This window comes from Mesoplodon bidens (genome assembly GCF_964165515.1).
Source record: "Mesoplodon bidens genome assembly, chromosome: 8".
NCBI lineage: Eukaryota > Metazoa > Chordata > Mammalia > Artiodactyla > Ziphiidae > Mesoplodon > Mesoplodon bidens.
In genome coordinates, this window is record NC_138165.1 from 55853155 (window position 1) to 55875459 (window position 22305).

Here is a 22305-nt window from a genome sequence, read left to right on the forward strand (position 1 = left end):
TGCCACAAATCAAAGAATCTATTTACAGAGTGGAAATGGATATTGCAAGGAACTATTTATGGTTTCTTATCCTTTGGAAGCAAAGCAAAACCCCAAATCCTCATCAATCTTTTATTACTGCCCCTTTGTAGCAGTTCCTTTCATGACTGAGAGCTTTAGACATCAAGCTAGCTGGTGAGGATCTAAGGAGTTGTTCAGAAAGTTTATCATTCTGTATTCCTCTTCTGGTTGTGTCAGAGTTTGAGTGAATAGATTTGTAGAGAGTGCATAATATCCCTCCTTTGCTGCCTGTTGAGATGAATATGCTCCCTTTGAGAAGTACATGAACTTCCTTGGGCCACCTGAACACCTTTAGGTGGACTGGAGAGCTAAGTACTTCTGAGATGACCTAGAGGAGAGGAAACTGGTGAGTTTTCTTTCCCAAATTCATAGCAAAACTTTGAAGATTCCACAAACAACAAGCTAAAGGAAAAGGATAAGCGTGCCTACAGAGGAAATCATCATCCCTTCTGGGTTCTCATATCCTTAGAACCTAAGCAGTGAATTCAATAAAAGATGTGGGTTGAAAGTAAACAGAAGAGATATGACAGCACATTTCATGTAGTTTTTCCTTGTCACCTTCCCTTTGCTACAGGCTGGGTAGGAGAGTTGGAAAAGAAAACATTGAGTTAGGTTATTTACGAGGAACATCCTAAGAACTAGGGAAAGACTAATCGATTTTGTATCTTTCCTACCTGATTAAATATTTTAACTGATATGGAGAAAATAAGGTGGATTAAATAGGAAAACTAAGAAAGTATATGAGGGAAAGAATGGTTTTACTTTCTCTCTTGCTGCTACTTTTGAGCTACTATCCCTGTCAGATCTTCCTTTGTCGTATCTTGTTGCTATTCCTGGTGTGGCTGTGGTATATTTCCACTCACATTTTGTAGATGTACTTTTTCCTTTGTACTATCTGGAAGGAAGAGTCTAGTATTTCCCACTCAGGTTACCTTTATTTGGACTACATTATTTTCTGTTCTCTTTTTTCCAGGACTTTTAGCCTGAAGAAAAGTTGTCAGAAGGCTTTCATATTCACTTGACAAATTAGAGATCCCATCACCTTTCTCCCTCAAGACCCACCCTAAGGGTGAAACACATTTCAGTACTTGACTGACCAAAACAACATGAGAAAGGAACATGGTTGAGGGACTAGAGAGGTAGAGGTTTTGGCAGAAGAAGCATTTGCTTACTTATGAAATGACATTGTCACTGTTCCCATGGATTTCTCCTGTTCCAGGACTCTCTTTCCTTGTCTACAAATGCTGGAGACGTTAATCCCCACAACCACCTTGCTCCTGCTGCTTATGGAATTGTGCAACCACTTGATATGTCCAATTCCATTGCTACTTATCACCCTATTTAACCCTCTAGTGCTTCCCAAACTCTGTATCAAGTCATGGAATCTATAGAGATAGGATTAGAAGTTAAGGGACAATCGGTTCCTATTTGCACATCTCACCCACTCTAATAGGCTGCCCTTGCCCTCCTCACCAAGATTCAGTAGCCTTATTTTTGTTCTCCTGACCCCCTACCTCATTTTTTCCCTTGCCTTTCTCTTTAATACTATTTCCTAACCACTCTTCTCAACTTTGAAGTTATAGTTTCTTTTCATCTGGTTAGAGTTCCTCTGTTTCTTTTTTATTCCTAGAATTCCATCCAAGACCGTTTCTACTTGCTCCACATTTCCACTCTTCTTATAAGCCATTCTTTACACTTACTTCCACCTGAGCCCCCAGCACCATTTTTGAAACTCCATTACTGTGAAATCCTTGAATCTCCAGTCCTCTTAACAGTCTGACATGCCATCTCCATGTTCATGGAGTCATAATTTGCCTCTTCACTTTATCTGCCACCATTACCCACCCAGATGGACTCCCTGCCATGTACACAGAAGATTCTCTATGGAAGTTTGGAGGGAGATGGAGATGGTGGAAGGGGTTGTGATTGCCCCCATTGCTTCAGAATTAGGATTTCTGGTATCCCAAACTCTAACTGCAAGTATTAGATAATGCACGTCAAGTAGCTTAGAGATAAATCTTTGTAGACTTGCTTAGGAATATTACTACTATCTAGCATATTGTTTCACAGAGAAATGAATTCTGTCATCTAAATAACGGGATTATGAGGAATCCTTTGGAACACAGCCTCTTAATAGGAGACTGCTGATAGACAGCAAAGTCAGAAACAAAATGTATATGCTTGTCATAATTATTTTCTATGTTATATATTCCATTTATTGTTTCCACTGAAAAATATTGAATGTGAAATGTAATAGAAAAGACTATGGAAGAGATTTTGCTTTACTTAGGCATAAAAGAAAAATACCTACTTTTTTCCTGTTTGGAACAGTGTATTTATCTCTACTTATAATGGCATTATCTGTTTCAAATGATGTTATTTTTAATGAAGAAAACAGTGAAGCAATTATAATTGCAAATTGTAAATAAAACATTTATTCTAATCATCATTTAAACACAAATAAGGATACAATTGCAAGATACAATTAAATATAATAATAGCAGTGCATTATGAGATACAAATGACATACACACCCTTGAATAAAATTTGCATATTTTAAATAGCATTTTAACCATTTACAATTGATATAATTTATATTTATAATTAGATAGGCTCTTTAAAATATCAACCCTAGTAAAAGTGGCATAATCAAGGAGCCCTTCAGGTTGTACATTAATATAATCAACCTGTGGAAATTTGAATTTGGTATAAAAACCTCACCAAAGTTAATCTAACACAAAACAAGCCATGCACCTGTTTACAACATATTGCTGAAAACCATTATATGGTAATGAATGTGTAAGCAAAGTAAAAAGGAATATATGATGAATAAGCTATTCTGTACAAAGAATATGGAATGATGGTAGCATATCAAAACTGATTTTCATCTAAGCATAGTAGGGATTTGGAAAGCCATACTTTCCAACAACAGAGACAAGTCTTACCACATTTGTATGTTTCTTGGCATGAGGAATCCATATTTACTATACCAAATGTTAGTAATATGGCCATGTGAAAGGGGATAACTTAGTATAATGACTTTCTAGCAGTGCTGAACTATTCCCTCTTTGAGTAAATAAAGCAAATACTCTGGTTTCTCCCTCTCAATCTCTGACTCTGTCTGTGTATCTTTTTATCATAGCAGTGAATGTTTCACTTCTTCTTAGCAAACAGATCGGGATTTCTCTGTACACACTCAATCAGGCATTTGCTTAGTGTCATACCTTGTATTTTGAAGTTGGAAGGAGAGAGAAGTTTCAGCAACATTTAATTTTTTTGTTGTTGTTGGTTTAGCGCTGATATGGTATGATAGGGAAAACAAGGCACGGTCCCTGCTTACAATTTAATGGGGGGAGAGATACATAAACAGGCCATTGCAATGCAGTATTATAAGTACTACAATGTAGGGAAGAACAGCGTGACAGGGGAAGATGTATGAGGCATCTAACCCAAGCTTGTTGTTGGGGGTTATGGGTCAAGTTTGACTGCCCAGAGTTAAAAAGGCAAAACCAAACAAAATTGTGAGAATTAAAGTACTCAAAATGTTAAGCAAGGAGTCATTTTCTCTCGTCTATCCATTTGTTTATTTACCTGTTTTTCTAGTTTCAACCTGTGCCACTGTTGAGTTCCGCTGTGCAGATGGGACGTGCATTCCAAGATCAGCACGATGCAACCAGAACCTAGATTGTGCAGATGCTTCAGATGAAAAGAACTGCAGTAAGATATTCCATTACATTTTGTTTGTTCATGCCTGTGCACCTTTGGCATTACATTGAACAGTGTCTAACTCCTCACTGAACCTTGTCCAGAATTGATATGTAATTAACCCTTGTTGTGTAGGATAATTGCATATTTACTTCTTCAAATGAGGTAACTTTTCTTGTTTCTGTGACCTACATAGAAGGCTCATAATCTTTGCAGATGAGGTGTTTTTCATTTTTCTCTTGACCTCCTTATAGATAATACAGACTGTACATATTTCTATAAACTTGGAGTGAAAACCACAGGATTCATAAGATGTAATTCTACCTCACTGTGTGTTCTGCCAACCTGGATATGCGATGGGTCTAACGACTGTGGAGACTATTCAGATGAATTAAAATGCCCAGGTAATTCTAGAAGACAAAACAGTCTTTGCCTTGAAGATTTAGGGGCTGGTTGTATAGCATAAACTTATTAATTTTCATTCTTGATACTCAATGGCTCAGATTAAAACAAATATTGTAGACTGAATTAAAAATAATCACCCTGTGCTAGACATGCCACTTTATATTTTTTAATGACTTATGAAATGATACTTGAGAAATCTGTTCTATGTTTGGATCAATTTCTTTTTTCATGTTCAGTTCCTCATTAATCCTTTTAAAGTTGGTATTTACGTCTTAAAATGTGTAATCTATAAAGTTTTCACAGAAGTAGTATATACTGAGAGAAAACAATCTATAGACTAAAGGGAGGGAGACTGTTTCTCACCACTAGCTTTACTCCTGTTATTATACAGCTTGTATTGTCAAGTTAGGCTATTTGATGCAGTTTACACAATCTTTTGGCATACTAGTATGGGTAACATAATAGTTATCATTACTGGATCAATGTCACAGACTGGTATATTTATATATATTAGCCATCTTTACCTACACAAGCACTGAAAAGTCTCAGTGAGACACTTTTCTTAGGAGAATGCCTTCCATAAGAAGGTCATGAACCTATTTCTTTCTAACTATTTAAGGAAACAAATTTTAAAAATATATAATAATACCAGAAAGAAAGATGTTAAATTACTATAACTGAAAGTAGATATGCTTGTAGTATACTATTACATGTGTTCTCATACTGCTGTTTCCTTCTCTTGACCCTGCCACTACAATCACTTTTTTCCATGCTTAGTAGATGTGTAATATTTTTTTGAAACATTTTAAGAAATTATATTTGTAGGTATTCCATACACAAGTGTATACAATACACACACACACATACGATCTACTCTAAAGAATTGATATTCTTAATGGTGCATAATCAATCAATTAACTGGGAAATAGCAGATTCCTTTTTTTTCTTTTCCCCACTGCTCATCGGTATGTGACACTCTGTGATGTTCCTTTTGGGTTTGAAAAGACTCGCTGTATTCTAGGAGGAACTGGAAAACTTCTCTGGAGGCACTGGCTCACTGCAAATCTACATCTTTTCTTTTTTTTTTTTTTAACTTTATCCTTCATTATATAAAACATTAAATAAATATAGAAAATTGCTTTAGACTCATGGAAACTGGGTGTTTAGATTCTTATTGCAATGTTTCTTCTGTAACAATTCTTTATCTCATTATGGCTATAGTTAATTTTTTAAATTATTTTGAAGGCAGTATAACTAGGTATCTATTAAGCTTGTAAATATATATTTTTAAACTTTATTTGTAGTCTTTATATATTTCTAGGATTAATAAATGATTTTGAAAGCTAACTTTCAACATTAATAGAGAATAGTGATTATATTGGGGAAGTAGGAAAGGGGCATTAATATACACTTATGAAACAGGTGGGCAGACAAACAGGAAGCCAGTAAAAGGTCAGTCTAAATACCTTAGGTTATATCTAGGCAATATCCTAAGAAAAAATAAGACATCCAGCACAATCAAGACTTTTTGTGTTAATGATGAACCCCTTCAAAAAGTAATTTTCATCTTTAATTAGATCTACAAAGTTGGCATTAAAAAAATAGAATGGAGGTAATTTTTGTTACCTTAAAATAGTCACAATGTATCACTATAGTGTGACGCCATGTGTACTCTAAGATTTATTACCTGATTGGCTGTGAGCCAGTCACTAAATCTATGTAAACCTGAAGGTGCAAGGGGACGAATGACATCCAGTAAAGAGAAAAATCTAGTATTTTCTATGTGCTCTTGGAGGTTATAATAATAACAATACTCCACAATTTGAAAAATATATAATTTACAAAATAATTTTATATACAGATACTTTTTATTCTCATGATATTTTTGTTAGGTATGACAATTTTAGAGATTCTACTGCAACTTGTTTTTCTTCCTTCCTTAAAATAGAGAATACATACATAAATAGAGAATACATACATAAAATAGAGAATACATATATAAATCAAAGCATATGTACCCACTAAGTATGGAACCCCAAGTTTACACTTTCTCAGCAAAAATCTAATTATTTTATAATGTAATTTATTTTTCATAAGTATGGAATTAAGAATATTTTCTACCTAAAATGATTCTTTAGCCTTTGGCTTACTTATTTTATAGTCATCTATAAAATGTTTTATTTTATTTTTGTTAACTCCATATTATTTGGATTTAACAAGATTTTCCATTAATATCCTCTTTTTGATCCAGGATCCAATCCTAGATTGGATTTGGATATCATATCTCCCTGATTTCCTTTGGTCTATGCCAGTTTTTTAGCTTTTCCTTGGTTTTCATGACCTGGACATTCCTTAATGTCCTCAGCTCAGCTCTTTTTATTTAAGTTTTCTTGTTATTTACCTCTTCCAGTTCAAGGAGTATTACTGTTTTGATATGTACCTATATTGCATAAGTCTAAGATTAATTTAATCTATTTGACATTAAATTCTATATTTTATCACAGTTAAAAACAAACACAGATGTGAAGAAAATTATTTTGGTTGTCCTAGTGGAAGATGCATTTTGAATACCTGGGTATGTGATGGTCAGAAAGATTGTGAGGATGGACTTGATGAATTCCACTGTGGTGAGACATTATATCTTGCTTTACTTTTATAAACTATATTATTATTTATATACTGATGTTCTCTTACATAGAGATTTTACACAAAATATTGCTAATTGATTTTAATATCAATTTTATTTTGATTAAATATCACAAAATGGTAAAAATTAAAATAGAACAGAAGAACTTATAATGGAGAATAACAATCCTCCATACAGCCTTTTCTTTTAACCTTTTCTATTTTTGTTAGTGGTTACCTCCATTAATCTAAATGATATATTTATACCTTCATTTCCTGACTTATTAAGTTTAGGTGCTAATGTATTTACCTTCTGCTGTGAAAAATAAGGATTTAGCTCACGCAACTCATTATAGTCTCCCTACCACTTATTGACTGTTATTATCCTAAATGTTTCTATTAATTACATGTATAGATTTAAATAGTATAGTTAAACTTGCATTTCTTCAAACTGTCGTCCGTCACTATCCACATCCTAATTTCTGTGTGTGTACATTTCATTTCACTTGGCAAGGTAAGAAAGCATTTAAAATTTTTATTTTTATAAGATTTATGGATTTTATGATTTTTAGGCCAAAAAAATTCCTAAAAAAGCATAAAAAGCATATATTCACTCTTTTCATTTAACACAAATAGCAAACACTGTGATGAATAGACAAGAGTAGGAAAAAAGATTAATAATGGATTGTCTAAGAAATGCCAAAGTCCCATAAAAGTAAATGTCATCATGAAATATGAAGGTGCATTTTGTTTGATTAAGATGCCATATATCTTTACATTAGAGCCAGATTCTGAACAAGATTAACAGAGAACTTTACAAATAGTTATGTAGAGTCATACTTCCTGGAACAGAAGCCATTATATGGTTGTATCTTCTTTAATTTTATTTTTTCTGGGCTTCAGTTTTTCTAAATGTCTCTCTTTTCACAGGTCATGTTAGTAAATATTTCAAATAAAAATGCAAAGTTTTTAAATAGTTTATATGATAAAAATCAAATTTTTATTTTTATAGTCATTTACATTTTGAACATATTAATTTGGTAGGATTTTATTCTTGGGTGTTTCCTGGTGATAAATGGATGAAGGGTGGAGGAGAGCAATCACAAACTTTGGAAATAAATGGAATACACCATTATAAATGCATAACTTGGTAATAAAATACCAGCCACCATGCCAATGAATATGGATGTTATTAGTCAGATTTAAGTGTTCCCAAGGGAGAGAAAGGAAAACATCAAAGTGTTAAGTATGTATAGGTACAAAACTGATGGCTTGTCATCAAGCTAAAACCCCCTGAGTCACGTCACCTTTAAAAACAAATGTATATGGTGGTGAGTTCACCATATTTATGACCTTGCCTAGGATGTAATTTTTTTCTCCAACTGTTCAAAAATAGATTAAAAGTTAGGAAAAGGGCTTCCCTGGTGGTGCAGTGGTTGAGAGTCCGCCTACTGATGCAGGGGACACGGGTTCGTGCCCCGCTCTGGGAAGATCCCACGTGCCGCGGAGCGGCTGGGCCCGTGAGCCATGGCCGCTGAGCCTGCGCATCCGGAGCCTGTGTTCCACAACGGGAGAGGCCACAACAGTGAGAAGCCCGCGTACCGCAAAAAAAAAAAAAAAAAGAAAAAGGAAAAAGTGACTAGACCACACTTGGAATATTTATTTTATAACTATACCCTACATGTTAGAAAAAGACAGTAATGTACTTAGGGAGGGTGACCAGCATATTGACTAGCTCAAAGTCAAACCCTGTGAGATTATGTTGAAGGAACAGTGTTGTATAACCTGGATAATCAGAGGGAATATGCAAGTTGTGGTCAAAATTTTATAGCACTGTCATAGAGAAGAGGACTCTGGCTTGTTATATTTGGGATGGCTGGTTTTAGCAAAGTCTAAAGAACTTTCTCATGTTAGATCTTTCCTAAGAATGTCTCAAAGGATTTATTTTTTCTTTTGCACCTAAAACAAACATTCTTATGGGTTTTTTTGCTTGTTTTTTGGGTTTTTTTTAGGTTCCTCTTGTTCTTGGAACCAATTTGCATGTTCTGCACAAAAATGTATATCTAAGCACTGGATTTGTGATGGAGAGGCTGATTGTGGAGATGGATTAGATGAAAGTGATAGCATTTGTGGTGAGTTGTTTCTTTTGTGTTCTCATTCAGTTTTTAGGAGTATGATACATATGCTCTATCGTTTTAGAGTATACAGAAAACTTTGTCTTCTACTTTGTTAAATTTAACATTAAGCTTATATGTATATACATTTCCATGTAACTGTTTTTATTATTTTATGACAACTTATCAGTCTACAATTTTTCATATATACATTTACTATTAGAGTTTTAGGATTTTTTGCTGAATATTAACACAATTTGCAAATTGTATTTCTAGTCTTCAGTGACTTCTTTAGAATGGATCTCAATGATTGGGATTACTTGGATCAAATGATTGAAAATTTTCTCATTGCTCTTGATAAGTATTGCTAAGTCACCATCCAAATTTACTATGCAGATTTATACTGCCATAAGCCACACATGGTGTGTGTTTGTGTATTATAGTAATTGCGCTTATTGAATTGTTTTAAATGGAAATTAAGGAAGCAGGCTATTGTATATGACTTTAAAATATACTTTAACATTCAGCTTTATAGAATTAGAGGTAGAGTGTCAAATGTCTATGTTTACTATACGTCAACTACAATGGCTAAAAACCAACGTGACTGCTTTTAATTAATCACAGACATTTAACAAATAATTTAAATTTAATTATTAAATGAATTTTTTAAGAGGTAGAAGAAGGAAGCAACCTAAGCTCCATATATTTGTTATGGTTGGCCAGGCATTCTACTAAATTAGTTACATGTCTATCTGTCTATTTATCTTTCTGATCTGTTTCCATATGTGTGTTTGTACCTATAGCTATATATTCTTTGTTCATTATATCAACCCTATTTCATAACTGTTATCAATATCATTTAAGAGAGAAAAGGACCTGAGTCATAGAATAAGGCTCACTTATGGAGTTAAGTGTACTTAACACATTTTTTAAATTTTCAGGAGTTGTGGCCTGCTATTTAGGTCACTATCATGGAAAAAGGAATATAAGATTTATAATGTTCACACTAAAATGAAGTTCTCTGTATGTATCATAAAATTGGAGATATCCTCAGAAAGTAGGCAATTTATTTTCCTGTATTAAGCCACCTTAATCTACTTTTTATTTACACAGCTGAAACAATTTAGTTATACAACAGATAAAGATAAATGTAGAAAGATTACTATCGAAAACCTCTGAAAAGAAAAAGAAATAATTAATTAATTAGATGACTGGCCAGTCTGTTTTAATTACTTTGTTTCTGTTTGCTATTAAATACTTCTTTTTTAAAAATTTTTATTGGAGTGTAGTTGATTTACAACGTTGTGTTAGTTTCAGGTGTACAGCAAAGTGAATCAGTTATACATATACATATATCCACTCTTTTTTTTTCTTTTTTTTTTTTTTAGATTCTTTTCCCTTATAGGCCATTACAGAGTATTGAGTATAGTTCCCTGTTTAATTTTAACAAAAGGACTACCAATTTACAGCAGGTTGAACATGTTTTCTGTCTCTAAAATTATCTTGCTTTTGACCCTTTGTTTAATTCTACACTAAATGGCTCCCCTGATACCTCTATCCTTCTTAAGTGGACACAGTATAATAGAAGTGGTAAAGACTCTAAAGTCATACAGAGTTGAATTCTCCCACGTCTGCATTTTCCAGCTGTGTGATCATGGGCTGGTCCATTTTATCCCTTATTCCTCAAATTCCTTACCTATTAAATGGTTACAAGACATCTACCTTATGTAATTATTGTGATCATCTGACATGGCCAATGTGTACTATATAAATGAATTTATTCCCATTCTCTTTTGTTGTGTTTCTCCTGCTCCCTCCCTTATTTTTCACAGTGGTATTGTCAGGTCAATGTCTATCAATGTCCTGATAAGTTTTTTAAAGGATTTAATGATAATGAACATAGTTACCTGTCATCAAAACACCCAGTCTATTTAATATAATCACAGGCTGCAATTTATATGCTACCAAGCTGTTGTTACGTAAAAATTACTGCTTTAGACCAAGCATCAGTCAATGAATCGGACTTAATATTTTAGGATTGGAAAGGAACTTTATAAATAATTTATCTCAGTGGTTTTCAACCTTTAGTGTACAAAAAATCCTATTCAGAGGTTTGTTAAAAATGTAGATTCTTAATCCCCATCTCCAAATATTCTGATGTAGACATATTGTTTCTTCATAAGCACATAGTGGTTCTGACTTGGGATTTGAGGATTCACTTATAAAAATCATTGTCTAGTTCACCTGCGTCATGTGATAGATGAAGAAAGAAAAACTCACAGAGGTTAACAAATTTGCCTGAAGTCACTCAGTGAATCAGTGATGACAGAACTAGGAACAGAATTCAGGTTTCTGAAATACTTACTAAATTGGATAGTAACTCTCACCAATCAAATATTATATCTGAGTAGGTACCCAAGATGGATCTGGTAGAATTCCTTCAGCTTGTCTTCCTTCTCCCTTGGAATTCATGTCCCTGAGAAAGGCAATGTGTCTCCAGATGACAGTGGTAATTATGGAAGGAAGCCATGAGTTTTTTCCTTGGCTCATTTTCTTTTAAATTGACGATGATGTTTTGGCATGCTCTTAACACAGAATCTGTTGAACCACTTTAAAGGGAGCCAGAAAATTAGCTGCAAAGAGCTTTATGCCATTTTATAGTTTTAGGTATCTTAGTAATTATCTAGTCATAACCCTCATTTTAGAGTGAAACTCAGACACTAATCTTCTGCAAGGTCATACAAAGTTAAATTTCTCAACAGTAAAATCAATGCTGTATCTATTACGCCTCCCTTGAGAATAAATTGGAGTGATAATAAGAAAGTAGACAAGGGGCGCTAAATGTATCGAAACTTCCGTAGCAGAAAGAATGCAATTTTTTGCATCTCCAGCTAAATAATAAAAATATTATGGAAATTAAAGCACTAACTGAGAGTCTAAGAGTGAAAGTGACACACTATGTTCTTATGACAAGCTTAAAAAAATAGATAAGGAAGAATGTAAAAATAACTTGTAGGAAGAGAATTTTATTATAGAAAGTACTAAAGACAATAGGTAGCAAGTAAATTCATTTTTAAATTAAAGCAACATTTGTTTAATAGATTTTCTTTATAATTTCTTCCAGTAATAGATATCATATTAAACTCATCTGTTAGCACTGATCCTCAACAAATAAGCAAATCTGAATTACCTGGGGGACTTTTCAGTATTCACTTGCCATCCTGTCCTCCCAATTAAAGTATATGTAGGAAGAGACATGTTTATGTTGAAAAGATCACCAGGGGGTTCCACTTTGTCACCCTGCTGTACTCCCATATTGATAACATTGCATTAAAAAACATGTTCTCATAAAAACTCTCTGGCTGAAAAGTAAGATGATAATTGGTAATCCAATTAAAGTAGCTTTAAAGGTTTGGAAACAACTGTCCATCAATCTAGGCAGTCATATTTTCTTCTTGGAGATACTAACATTTTTTTAATAATTCTTACAACTTGTTTTATTTTTTTTATTTTTTTTTTTTGCGGTACGCGGGCCTCTCACTGTTGTGGCCTCTCCCATTGCGGAGCACAGGCTCCGGACGCACAGGCTCAGTGGCCATGGCTCACAGGCCCAGCTGCTCCATGGCATGTGGGATCTTCCCAGACCGGGACACGAACCCGTGTCCCCTGCATCGGCAGGCGGACTCTTAACCACTGCGCCACCAGGGAAGCCCTACAACTTGTTTTTTCACATCTATTCTATGGGTAGCGTTTGGTCACAAGAAAGTGAAATTAAAGGGAAGTTAAATTTGGGGGGCATGTTACTGATTCACTCAACAAATATTTTATATATATAACAAATAAACCATTCAATATGTATAACTGTACTTGGGGCTTGGGAAATACCAGGAGAATGAATCATTTTCTAATTTTACTCGATTACCCTATGCCCATATAAAGAAAAACAAAGAGAAACCACCCATGACCCTTTGGACTTACAGTCAACAAGCATTTCTTTTTTTTTCCTGTATACATTTGAAAACAACATCATGCAACTGAAGGAACATTGAATTGATAGAGTGAAGAAAAGGTAGATTCTGTTTATTAAGTGTGTAAAAGCAAAGGGAACACGCATACATTTATACTTTTCAAGAACACAAGGTGGGGAGGAACAGTAATGATATTACTGGTTAAGAGAAGATACTTAGGAATCAAAAAGGTTTTGGACTCCCAGTTCACTATGTGGCTTCCTCTGCAATTTGTGACTTCCTGTAAGTTTTCCAACTTCTCAGAGCCTCAGTTTCCTTTTCTGTGAAATGAGACTAATAATAGTTCTACCATTTGGGGCGATTGTGAGGACTAAATTAGTTAATATGTTAAGTGCTTAGCATATATTAAGCAATAAAAATGCTGTTATTATCCTTATAGGTTCAGTCCTTTTGAAATTTTATCTCAGTTTATTCACAATGGGAATTCTGTGTTTTGCTACATTTTACAAGGAGAGCATACTCATTATTTTCTGCCATGTAGCTTTAAGAAATATAATACTTGCTACTGAGAAGGAATGCATTCTGAGAGGAAACTGTCCATAGGGGATGGATAATATGTGATGATTCCAAATAACTACAGTTTTTTCCTTGTCAGTGACATTCTTCTGCTTCCCTTCTTGTCTATAGGAAATGAAATTATAGATCTTTCTCAGCGGACCTGCTGTGTGTGATCTTAATGACATTTTTTTTGGTGGGTTTCAGGTGCCATCACCTGTGCGCCTGACATGTTCAGCTGCCAGGGCTCCCATGCCTGTGTGCCCCGACACTGGCTGTGTGATGGTGAAAGGGACTGTCCAAATGGAAGCGATGAGCTCTCCACAGCAGGCTGTGGTATGAACACTCATGGGGCTGTCTATGAAAGAAAGCTGCTGCAGCATCCTCAGACAGTTGCTTTGTAATACTCACCATATCACTTTTTCTCTCACTTTCCCAATCCCTGGACTCATACGTAGTATCAGAATTAATCAGGTGGGATGTCGTCATCATAGTAGTTCAGCAACCCCTCTAACCACTGTTCAGTGTGTTTCCATGAACGGAGGGATTACCCATTTTAAAACTGGTTTTGATGCACGAAGATTTTTCACTTCATTTCTGAGATAATTTAACTATGCTGTTGTATGTGTGCGTGGTGGGTTTGTTACTTCCTTTTTAGCATCTTCCTCCACCCTCCCACCCCATACTCCCCTTGAAGGCTTTTAGATTGTGTATTGCAGATACTCTGTAAATGGCTGCTATGATCCTAAATACCTATTGCTCAGAAGGTCAGTAAACACCTATTAGTCCTATGGATAGGATATTAGCCCTTAGGTCAGGTAAAAATAGTATATATATAGCTGAATGAAGCTGGGGAATCAAAGGAGCACCTTTGGAGGCCAGACAGTTTACTAAGTTTCTAACCCTAGGTCCCCTCAGGAAATTTTCAGGGATTACTCAATAGTAAAAATTTAGATAAATTCCTTTGCATGATCAGGAGAATGAAGGGACTGAGTATTTGAATGCTGATCCCCAGGTCACATAGGGGATCTGTTGAGCAATTTATTAGGAACAGTGCTGTGAACTCTGCTTATTAAAGTGAAATCTACCAGTCATCTCTATGATGACCTGTCTTCAGGTCTTTAAAACTGTAATTGAAGCCATAATGTAATAGTGTATGTGGGTGTGTGTATATGGGGGATATTTAAAGCAGAGAAGGAAAAAGAAGACTTTGAGGCAGGCTTGTGTGCACAGAGCTCATGCTATTGTAGAATAAATCAGTTTGATCTTGAAACTGATATGTATGCCTGTAAAGGTCAATGGGGCCACTGAGGGCTACATAATAAAGGATTATGCATCAATTCAGGGATCCAGATGGTCCCTGTATACTGTTGCTATTGTAGCAAGTTAATGCTTCAGGACACATATCAACAATTTTGGACCACATGGGTGCTATTAAGTAAATTATGTTAAAATACAACAAATTGTACTGAAGTGACCTGAAGGCATTAATTCCAAATAAGCCTCTGTTGCTTAGTATCTTAAAGAATAATTCATGCATTAGAATTGGCATAATTCACTTGAGTTATATAAGCTGTCATACAGTTAAAAGTTAGCGTAGTGATTAGTAACTGAGTTTTACTTTGATTATAATGGGCAGTTTTGAATGCTGCTCCTATGTGGCTTCTGTATCATTTTTGAAAATAAATTTGTTGAAAATTAGTTACACTTGATTAAATTTAAGTAATTCTTTTTGTTTCACCTGCTCATGTCTCTTTTTAGTCATTACTGAGTTTTGAAAGCAGAGATTTCCTTTTTTCATGTAGTGTGGGGCAGTTTGGGGATCAGGAGCTGATAAGCATGTAAAAGAATAATTATAATAGCTTAAGTGTCAGAATGATACATAGAAAAGATACTAGGTCATCACAAATAAATATTGTGTAAAAAACCTTAGAAGTCTCATGGAAGGATTTCAAAGAAAAGTAATAACGTTATCTCAGTTGTGAAGGAAAAAGAGAAGAAAGAGAAGTGTTCTAGGTAGAGGAAAGTGCCTATTAAGACATGAAGGGGAGAGATTGGAAGGCAAGTAAATTTTTTCAGGTGCCCATTATACATCAGTTATATTGGTAGGTGCTTTTATTTACATTATTGAATTTCCACAGTATCTCAGTGAAGTGCTTTTGGGGATCTGCCAAAGATAATTTTTGTATAGATAGGAATTGAAACAGCAACTAGGAATGTACTGAGTACCTAAAATGAGCCGATCTGCTTCATGTACCTTATCTAGTTCTTGCAGAAAATTTATCAGATAGATTTTATTATCTTCATTAAACAGATAAATAAACAGATGCACCAAGAAGTAAATAGCTTTCTTAGGATAAAACTATAAGTTGAAGAGCAACTTTTTGCAAAGCCTCCCCCTTTCCAGTGTACTATAATAACATGTAGAGGATTCTTTTTTCTTTCACTTAAAAAAAATTAAGATATAATTGACCTACAATATTGTGTTAGTTTTAGGTGTGCAACATAATGATTTGATATGCTTATATCATTACAAGATGGTTACCACAACAAGCTTAGTTAACATCCATCATATAGCAGATTCTTAACATTTGAAATATCCCAAACCTTGAGTCATATCATAACATTTACCCTTTCCATGTAAGAAAAGTAATTAAAATATTTAAATGATCAAACTTCTATGATGCTATACATATACTATTAAAGCTTATTTCCTCTGTACAAGTCAGCTGAAGTTTTACTGCACATTTTAATCAACCATTTTTCCTGCTGGTTAAGGCCCTTGCTAGAGAATACTTTCATGGATCAGTATTCCAGAAGGATTGATATTCCATTTTATGGATCGATATTCCTAATTTAGTGTGGTACTTATGGTTGGGCTCATCTCACCATAGATCTTAACTTAACCTATTTCAGCACCCCATTGAAGTCACCCCAAAGTTTTATTTTCCTCTTGAAAACAGTAACTTTCTTAGCCCTTTTGATTTTCTTTTCACTTCCATCATGAGCATTAGCACTTGGTGGTCTTTTCAGGTCCATTTTTCACAAAGAAGCAGGTTTTTATCACTTTACTAGCTTTACTACAAGCATGAGGAGAGAAAAAAAAACAGCCACATTATTATAGTTGAGTGATTTTTTTATCACATATGAACCTTTGAATTCAAACTTCAGCAAACTTACAAATTGTTAAATGGCCTGAAATTTCAAGGTCACTCTAGAATTGTTGATTGAACATATTAACACCCAAACTTTGAATTATATATATTTATATTCATATAGACAGATACTACTTATAATGAAACACATATATTAATATATATTATTAATTTATCTGATATATTGAATGTTTAGCTGCTTCCTTTTTTAAATAACCATGAATTATTGAGTGTATTGAGTACAATAACATACATTTCCCAAACTCATAAAGTAGGGGAAGATAAAATAGGTGCTCATCTAACTTAATTTCTTGTGATGTCTTTCTTAGCTCCCAATAACACATGTGATGAAAATGCTTTCATGTGCCATAATAAAGTATGCATTCCCAAGCAATTCGTTTGTGACCATGATGATGACTGTGGAGATGGCTCTGATGAGTCACTGCAATGTGGTAAGTATATATAAACTTTTCATGGAGAAGATTCTCAGGCTGAGTAACAGTCTTTTAAAATAACTCCAGGAATATATAAATAAATAACAAAAACAAAGAAATACATTTCTTAATCTCACTAAGAACATGTAACTTCAGTAATATAGACACACCACATGTAACCCCTTTAAACTCTCCCATAATTACACACGTATTTGAAAATTATGCCTACTTGTTGTGGTGTATTCTTACAAGAACCACACTGGAAAATGTTGATAAAAATGTCTTTAGTTTTAGGTACTTTGAAATATCTTTTATTTTAAAGACAATATATAGCTGGTTAGTTCAATCTTACAGCCAAATCAATATTTGAGTGAGGAAAAAAGAATACAGTTCACAACTATCATAGAATCTAGATACTTAACATTTTTCTTTTGCTTTATCTTTTTATACATGTATTTACTTGTTAAAATTTAATGTTATTATTATGAAATTTATCTTGTCACATGTATATTTATCTAACCATCATATCTATATAATGTATATATGAACACATATATAACTTTTGTGATAAAAATTAGTATATTAAAAATTCCCAGTTGATATTGAAATATGTGAATGTAGTATTTTTGTAAAATATTTAAATGTATACATGAATAAATATAAAATGAAAAGCTGTGAAGTCCACATATACCTATGAAAGTTAGTAGATTTAGCCTCCCTTTGTCCTCCCTGTGCAGCATCTATAACCTTGGTCTTTGATATAAATCTCTTTGAGATCAGTGGGTATCTGTTTGTATATTAATTCGCCATTAAGTCCTGGATTCAATGTGATATTTTAAAAGCTACATCATAACTCAAGATGTAAATCTGAAGTAGAGTTATATCTGATTGAGTATATTTCCTCTGCTAGACACTATATTTGGTTGATATGGAGATGAATGAGACAGATATCCCACTAGAAAAAATTACAGATGAACAGGAAAATCAGAAATACAATATAGAACAAGTACATAATTGTCATATGGGAATAAGAATCACAATACATAAAATCAGAGCTGAGAAAATAATTTTTGAGGCACTAAAGAACAGAAGCAGGGAATGTTAGAGGAAATCATATTTAGATGCTAGAGAGCATGACATAGTGGTTAAGAGCATGGACCTTAGAACCAGATGGCCTGGGTCCAAATCCTGGCTCTGCCAATTACTAGCTGTGTGACCTTGGAATAGTTACTTCACCTGCCTCTACCTCAATTTCTTCATCTGTAAAAAACACATAATAACATTACTTAGCTCTTAGAGTTGTTAAGAGAATTAAATATATTAATATTTGTAAAGTGCTTAGAACAGTTCCAGACACAGTAAATTCTATATATGTTTACAAAAACTACAAATCAACATGGTTGAGGAATAGCAATTAGTCTTTTGTGAGGTAAGTTGAAGTTAGAAAGTTAAGTTGAAGCTAGATTCTAAAAAGTCTCAAATACAATGTTAAAGAATTTGTATTTAATTAATTTGCCTCTCAGTGGCCAGCACACATTTTGAAACAGGGGAATGTCTCATTCAAATTTATATTTTAGAACCATCTTTTTCAGCAGAGTGGATGAAATATTGCCATGAGGGAGAGGTGCCATAAAGAGAAAATAAACTAGTTAGGAGGTTATTGCTATAGTTATGATAATTAACACTGCGGTTTTGAACTAGGGCAGAAATGATGGAATGGAAAGTGTAGAATTGGGTCAGAATTCATTTACAGTTAGAGATGGAGGACAAAGTAGAATCTCTAGCTTGGATGACTTGGAGGATGGTGTTGCTGTTAATGAGCTTTAGAATGAGGTTAAGGGGCAGTTTTGCTGGTGTGGGAGAAGAGATGTAACAAATACTTAATTTTGGACATTTTGAATATGAAATGTTAATCAGACAATCACATGAAGCTGAATAGTGAGTGTTTGAAAATTTAGTTCTAGAGTATGATCAGGACAAATAATATTAACCTGGTGGCCATCAGCATAAGGGTGATACTCAAAACATGACAAAGAATGATAATACCCAACACGGTAGAAAGGAAAAGGGGAAAACCATATACTGAAGGCTGAAATAAGGGCTCCCCCTGTAACATTTTAGAGTAGAACAGAAAAAAACTTTATACGGAAAGAGGGTGAAAAGGGACTAGCAAAAGCAAAGTTAGAAAGAAGCCTGGGAGAGTGGATTATGAATATTAAGTCAGGAAACTATTTCCAAGGTAGTACGGACAACAGCATCAAGCACTGGAGGACAGTGAAGCAGATAGGAGCCAGAGACACCTATGAATTTATCAACTGTCACTTGATATTTATTAGCTCTGAGAGGAATTTCAGCAGGTAGATGTTGCAGAAATGAGACTTTAATGAATGAAAGTAAGTGAAAGCAAAGAGGTAAGTAAGTGAAAGGAAGATTGAGTAGGGACTTGACTGAGCAGGGAAGAAGGGACATGTCTTGTTAAGAGTTATGGATTTTTATTGTTATTGGACTGGGAGAGACTTGAACATATGTATTGAGTGAAGAGGAGGAACTGGTGAAGAATGAGAGGGTGGGAAGGAATACTAGGGAAACTGGAGATATTTTAGAACTATCTAGTTTTGCCATGCAATATGATAAACGTCTCAATTAAATAATCATTATTGAATCTTTTTTTCTGCTGAAATTTTATTTTATTTTATTTTATTTTATTTATTTATTTATTGCGGTACGTGGGCCTCTCACAGTTGTGGCCTCTCCCGTTGCGGAGCACAGGCTCCAGACGCGCAGGCTCAGCGGCCATGGCTCACGGGCCCAGCTGCTCCGCAGCATGTGGGATCTTCCCGGACCGGGGCACGAACCCGTGTCCCCTGCATCGGCAGGCGGACTCTCAACCTCTGCGCCACCAGGGAAGCCCTGAAATTTTATTTTAAACCATAAAAATCTTACATTCTCTCTTCAAAAGTAAAATATTTGCCTACATTTACCAGAAAGTTTATAATAGAAATGACATTTTTTATTGTTAACAAACTCAGGAAAAATCCCAATCTAAAACTTCATAATATTCAAATTCAAATGAGTTTTACTTACAAACCGGCTTAAATATGAACATTAACAACTGATTGATTGATACTGTGTTTTGAACAAAGCCTTTTAATGCCTCTAAGAATCAATATGTAGGATAATTACAATAGTTTTGTGCTTATTGCTCTATGAATTGGATTTTAATTTTCTCATTTTAACAATTTCTTTACACTTTTAATGCTGCTTCCCAAACATAAACATGACATTATAGCTTCTGAAAATTATTATTATAACCCAGAATCAGTTCATCCATATGTTCTAGTACTATACCTAGCCAAGCTTAGTCTTGAAAATAATTTTGAGTAGCTTTCATTTTGTTTTCCATTCTAAAGGAAATCTTTAGGATATAGATAATAAGTGAACGGTTGTATACTTGTGTTGCATTCTTGTTTCCTTACTTAGAAACAAAATATGAGTTCCTTGTTTCCAACTTTGTTTTCTGGACTTTAATCCTACTTCCAACCACAAATATCTCTTACAATTATTGTAACTGCCCTAGAAAGAAATGAGAGACATTTCCCATAAGAGGCCTGGGTAACTCACATGGTTAATTAAGTTTAGTGTACATTATGAAATAAAGTTTTAATGAATGTTATATGAATTGGAATGTTTCTTTGTCTCCAGGATACCGACAGTGCAATGCAGAAGAATTTAGTTGTGCTGATGGACGATGTCTTTTAAATACTCAGTGGCAGTGTGATGGAGACTTTGACTGCCCAGACCATTCTGATGAAGCACCTATAAACCCAAAGTGTAAAAGTGCAGGTACAGAAAATATATAATATTGTTTATTCCAAAATTTGTTTTTTTAAGGCAATACTGTGACTCTATTTTTTAGTCTCATATAATATTCAATGAGAGGAAATGCAAATAATTAAGCATGTGATGCTTCTATTGATACCATGCAGGATCCTAGTAATCAACTTTGTTCTGGAGCTAGTTATAGAAATGTAAGTCTGTGCCCCAAATATGAAGATTTGTGGCAATGAACCAGATGAATCCATCATCCTGCTCCTTTAAAGAAGTCATTTTTTCTTAATATATTATTTTATGTGAACATAATTTTTCTGTATGGACCTATTTGAAAATTTAATCATAAAAGAAATTGAGATTTACTGAAATAAAGTCAATATTATTCAAACTTAGGCAAAATGAAATAAATTGCATATCATTTGAACAGTATATACATAGCCAAACTTGGTCTGTTTTACACTTTACTACTCCAAAGATTGAATACATAGTTATACATTTTAGAATAAACCCAATTACTTCTTTTTCTCATGTAGTTTACATGTTAATAGGCATTCTTTTATCATGTATGGTAATGAGTAATGTTTAAACCATCAGATTGTGAGTAGCTGCAAAACTTGAACTCCTTTCTATAGCTATATTTGTGACAACTGTGATTCACCGCAAGTATCTTTTTTATGCCTGGACTTAAAAATATCAATGTTATATTTCCAGGAAGAAAAAGAATTTAGGAATATCTAGCTATTCCAGATTCTTAATTTTTAGTGACATATAATTTCTCAGAGACTTATGGCTTGAGGGGAATGTCAAGCTATCATTACACTTTTGAACTCATTCTTCACAGTATAGATGAAGACAGAAATACTCCATTAATTTTAGTATAGGTGCTTATTTTGATTGTTAATTTTCAATGTAAAGCTAGATTTGCAGTGTGTTGAACATGAAAGTACAGTTTGCCCTTGATTTTCTTCATGTATAAAATATTAAACTGAATATAAAGCATTTTATATGTACATATATTTAGTATAATTTTTGACAGACAAGTCATCATATTTGTGAATGTATTCAACAATTGTAGTATAAAACAATGGCATGCTCTTCATGTTCCATTTGTTTTATTTTCTTTTTTCAGAACAGTCATGCAACAGTTCATTTTTTATGTGCAAAAATGGCAGGTGCATTCCCAGTGGAGGTCTTTGTGACAATAAGGATGACTGTGGCGATGGATCAGATGAGAGAAACTGCCATGTAAATGAATGCTTGAGTAGGAAAGTCAGTGGATGTTCTCAAGATTGTCAGGACCTTCCAGCCAGTTATAAGGTAGGCACACATCAAAGACAGAAAATCATGTGACAGGTTAGAATTTGAGGCAATAAAAATGATTTCATCCAATATAGCTGTAAAACTTGTCATTATAATATCATTAGTTAAAACATTTAAATGGAAAGTTTCTGTA

The 22305-nt window shown here is 34.0% G+C and overlaps 1 protein-coding gene across 1 annotated transcript in view; it reads left to right on the top strand.

Annotated features, from left to right (window-relative positions):
• LRP1B (LDL receptor related protein 1B) overlaps nucleotides 1-22305 on the top strand; it is a gene marked incomplete at its 3' end in the record, with an annotated part of 2330707 nt that overhangs the window by 2055137 nt on the left and 253265 nt on the right. The window contains exons 69-76 of the mRNA XM_081243013.1: nucleotides 3664-3777; nucleotides 4020-4169; nucleotides 6675-6797; nucleotides 8808-8927; nucleotides 13640-13768; nucleotides 16917-17039; nucleotides 20724-20864; nucleotides 21982-22169. Of these exons, the coding sequence (XP_081099139.1) occupies nucleotides 3664-3777; nucleotides 4020-4169; nucleotides 6675-6797; nucleotides 8808-8927; nucleotides 13640-13768; nucleotides 16917-17039; nucleotides 20724-20864; nucleotides 21982-22169 (1088 nt within the window). The remainder of the gene's footprint in view (nucleotides 1-3663; nucleotides 3778-4019; nucleotides 4170-6674; nucleotides 6798-8807; nucleotides 8928-13639; nucleotides 13769-16916; nucleotides 17040-20723; nucleotides 20865-21981; nucleotides 22170-22305) is intronic.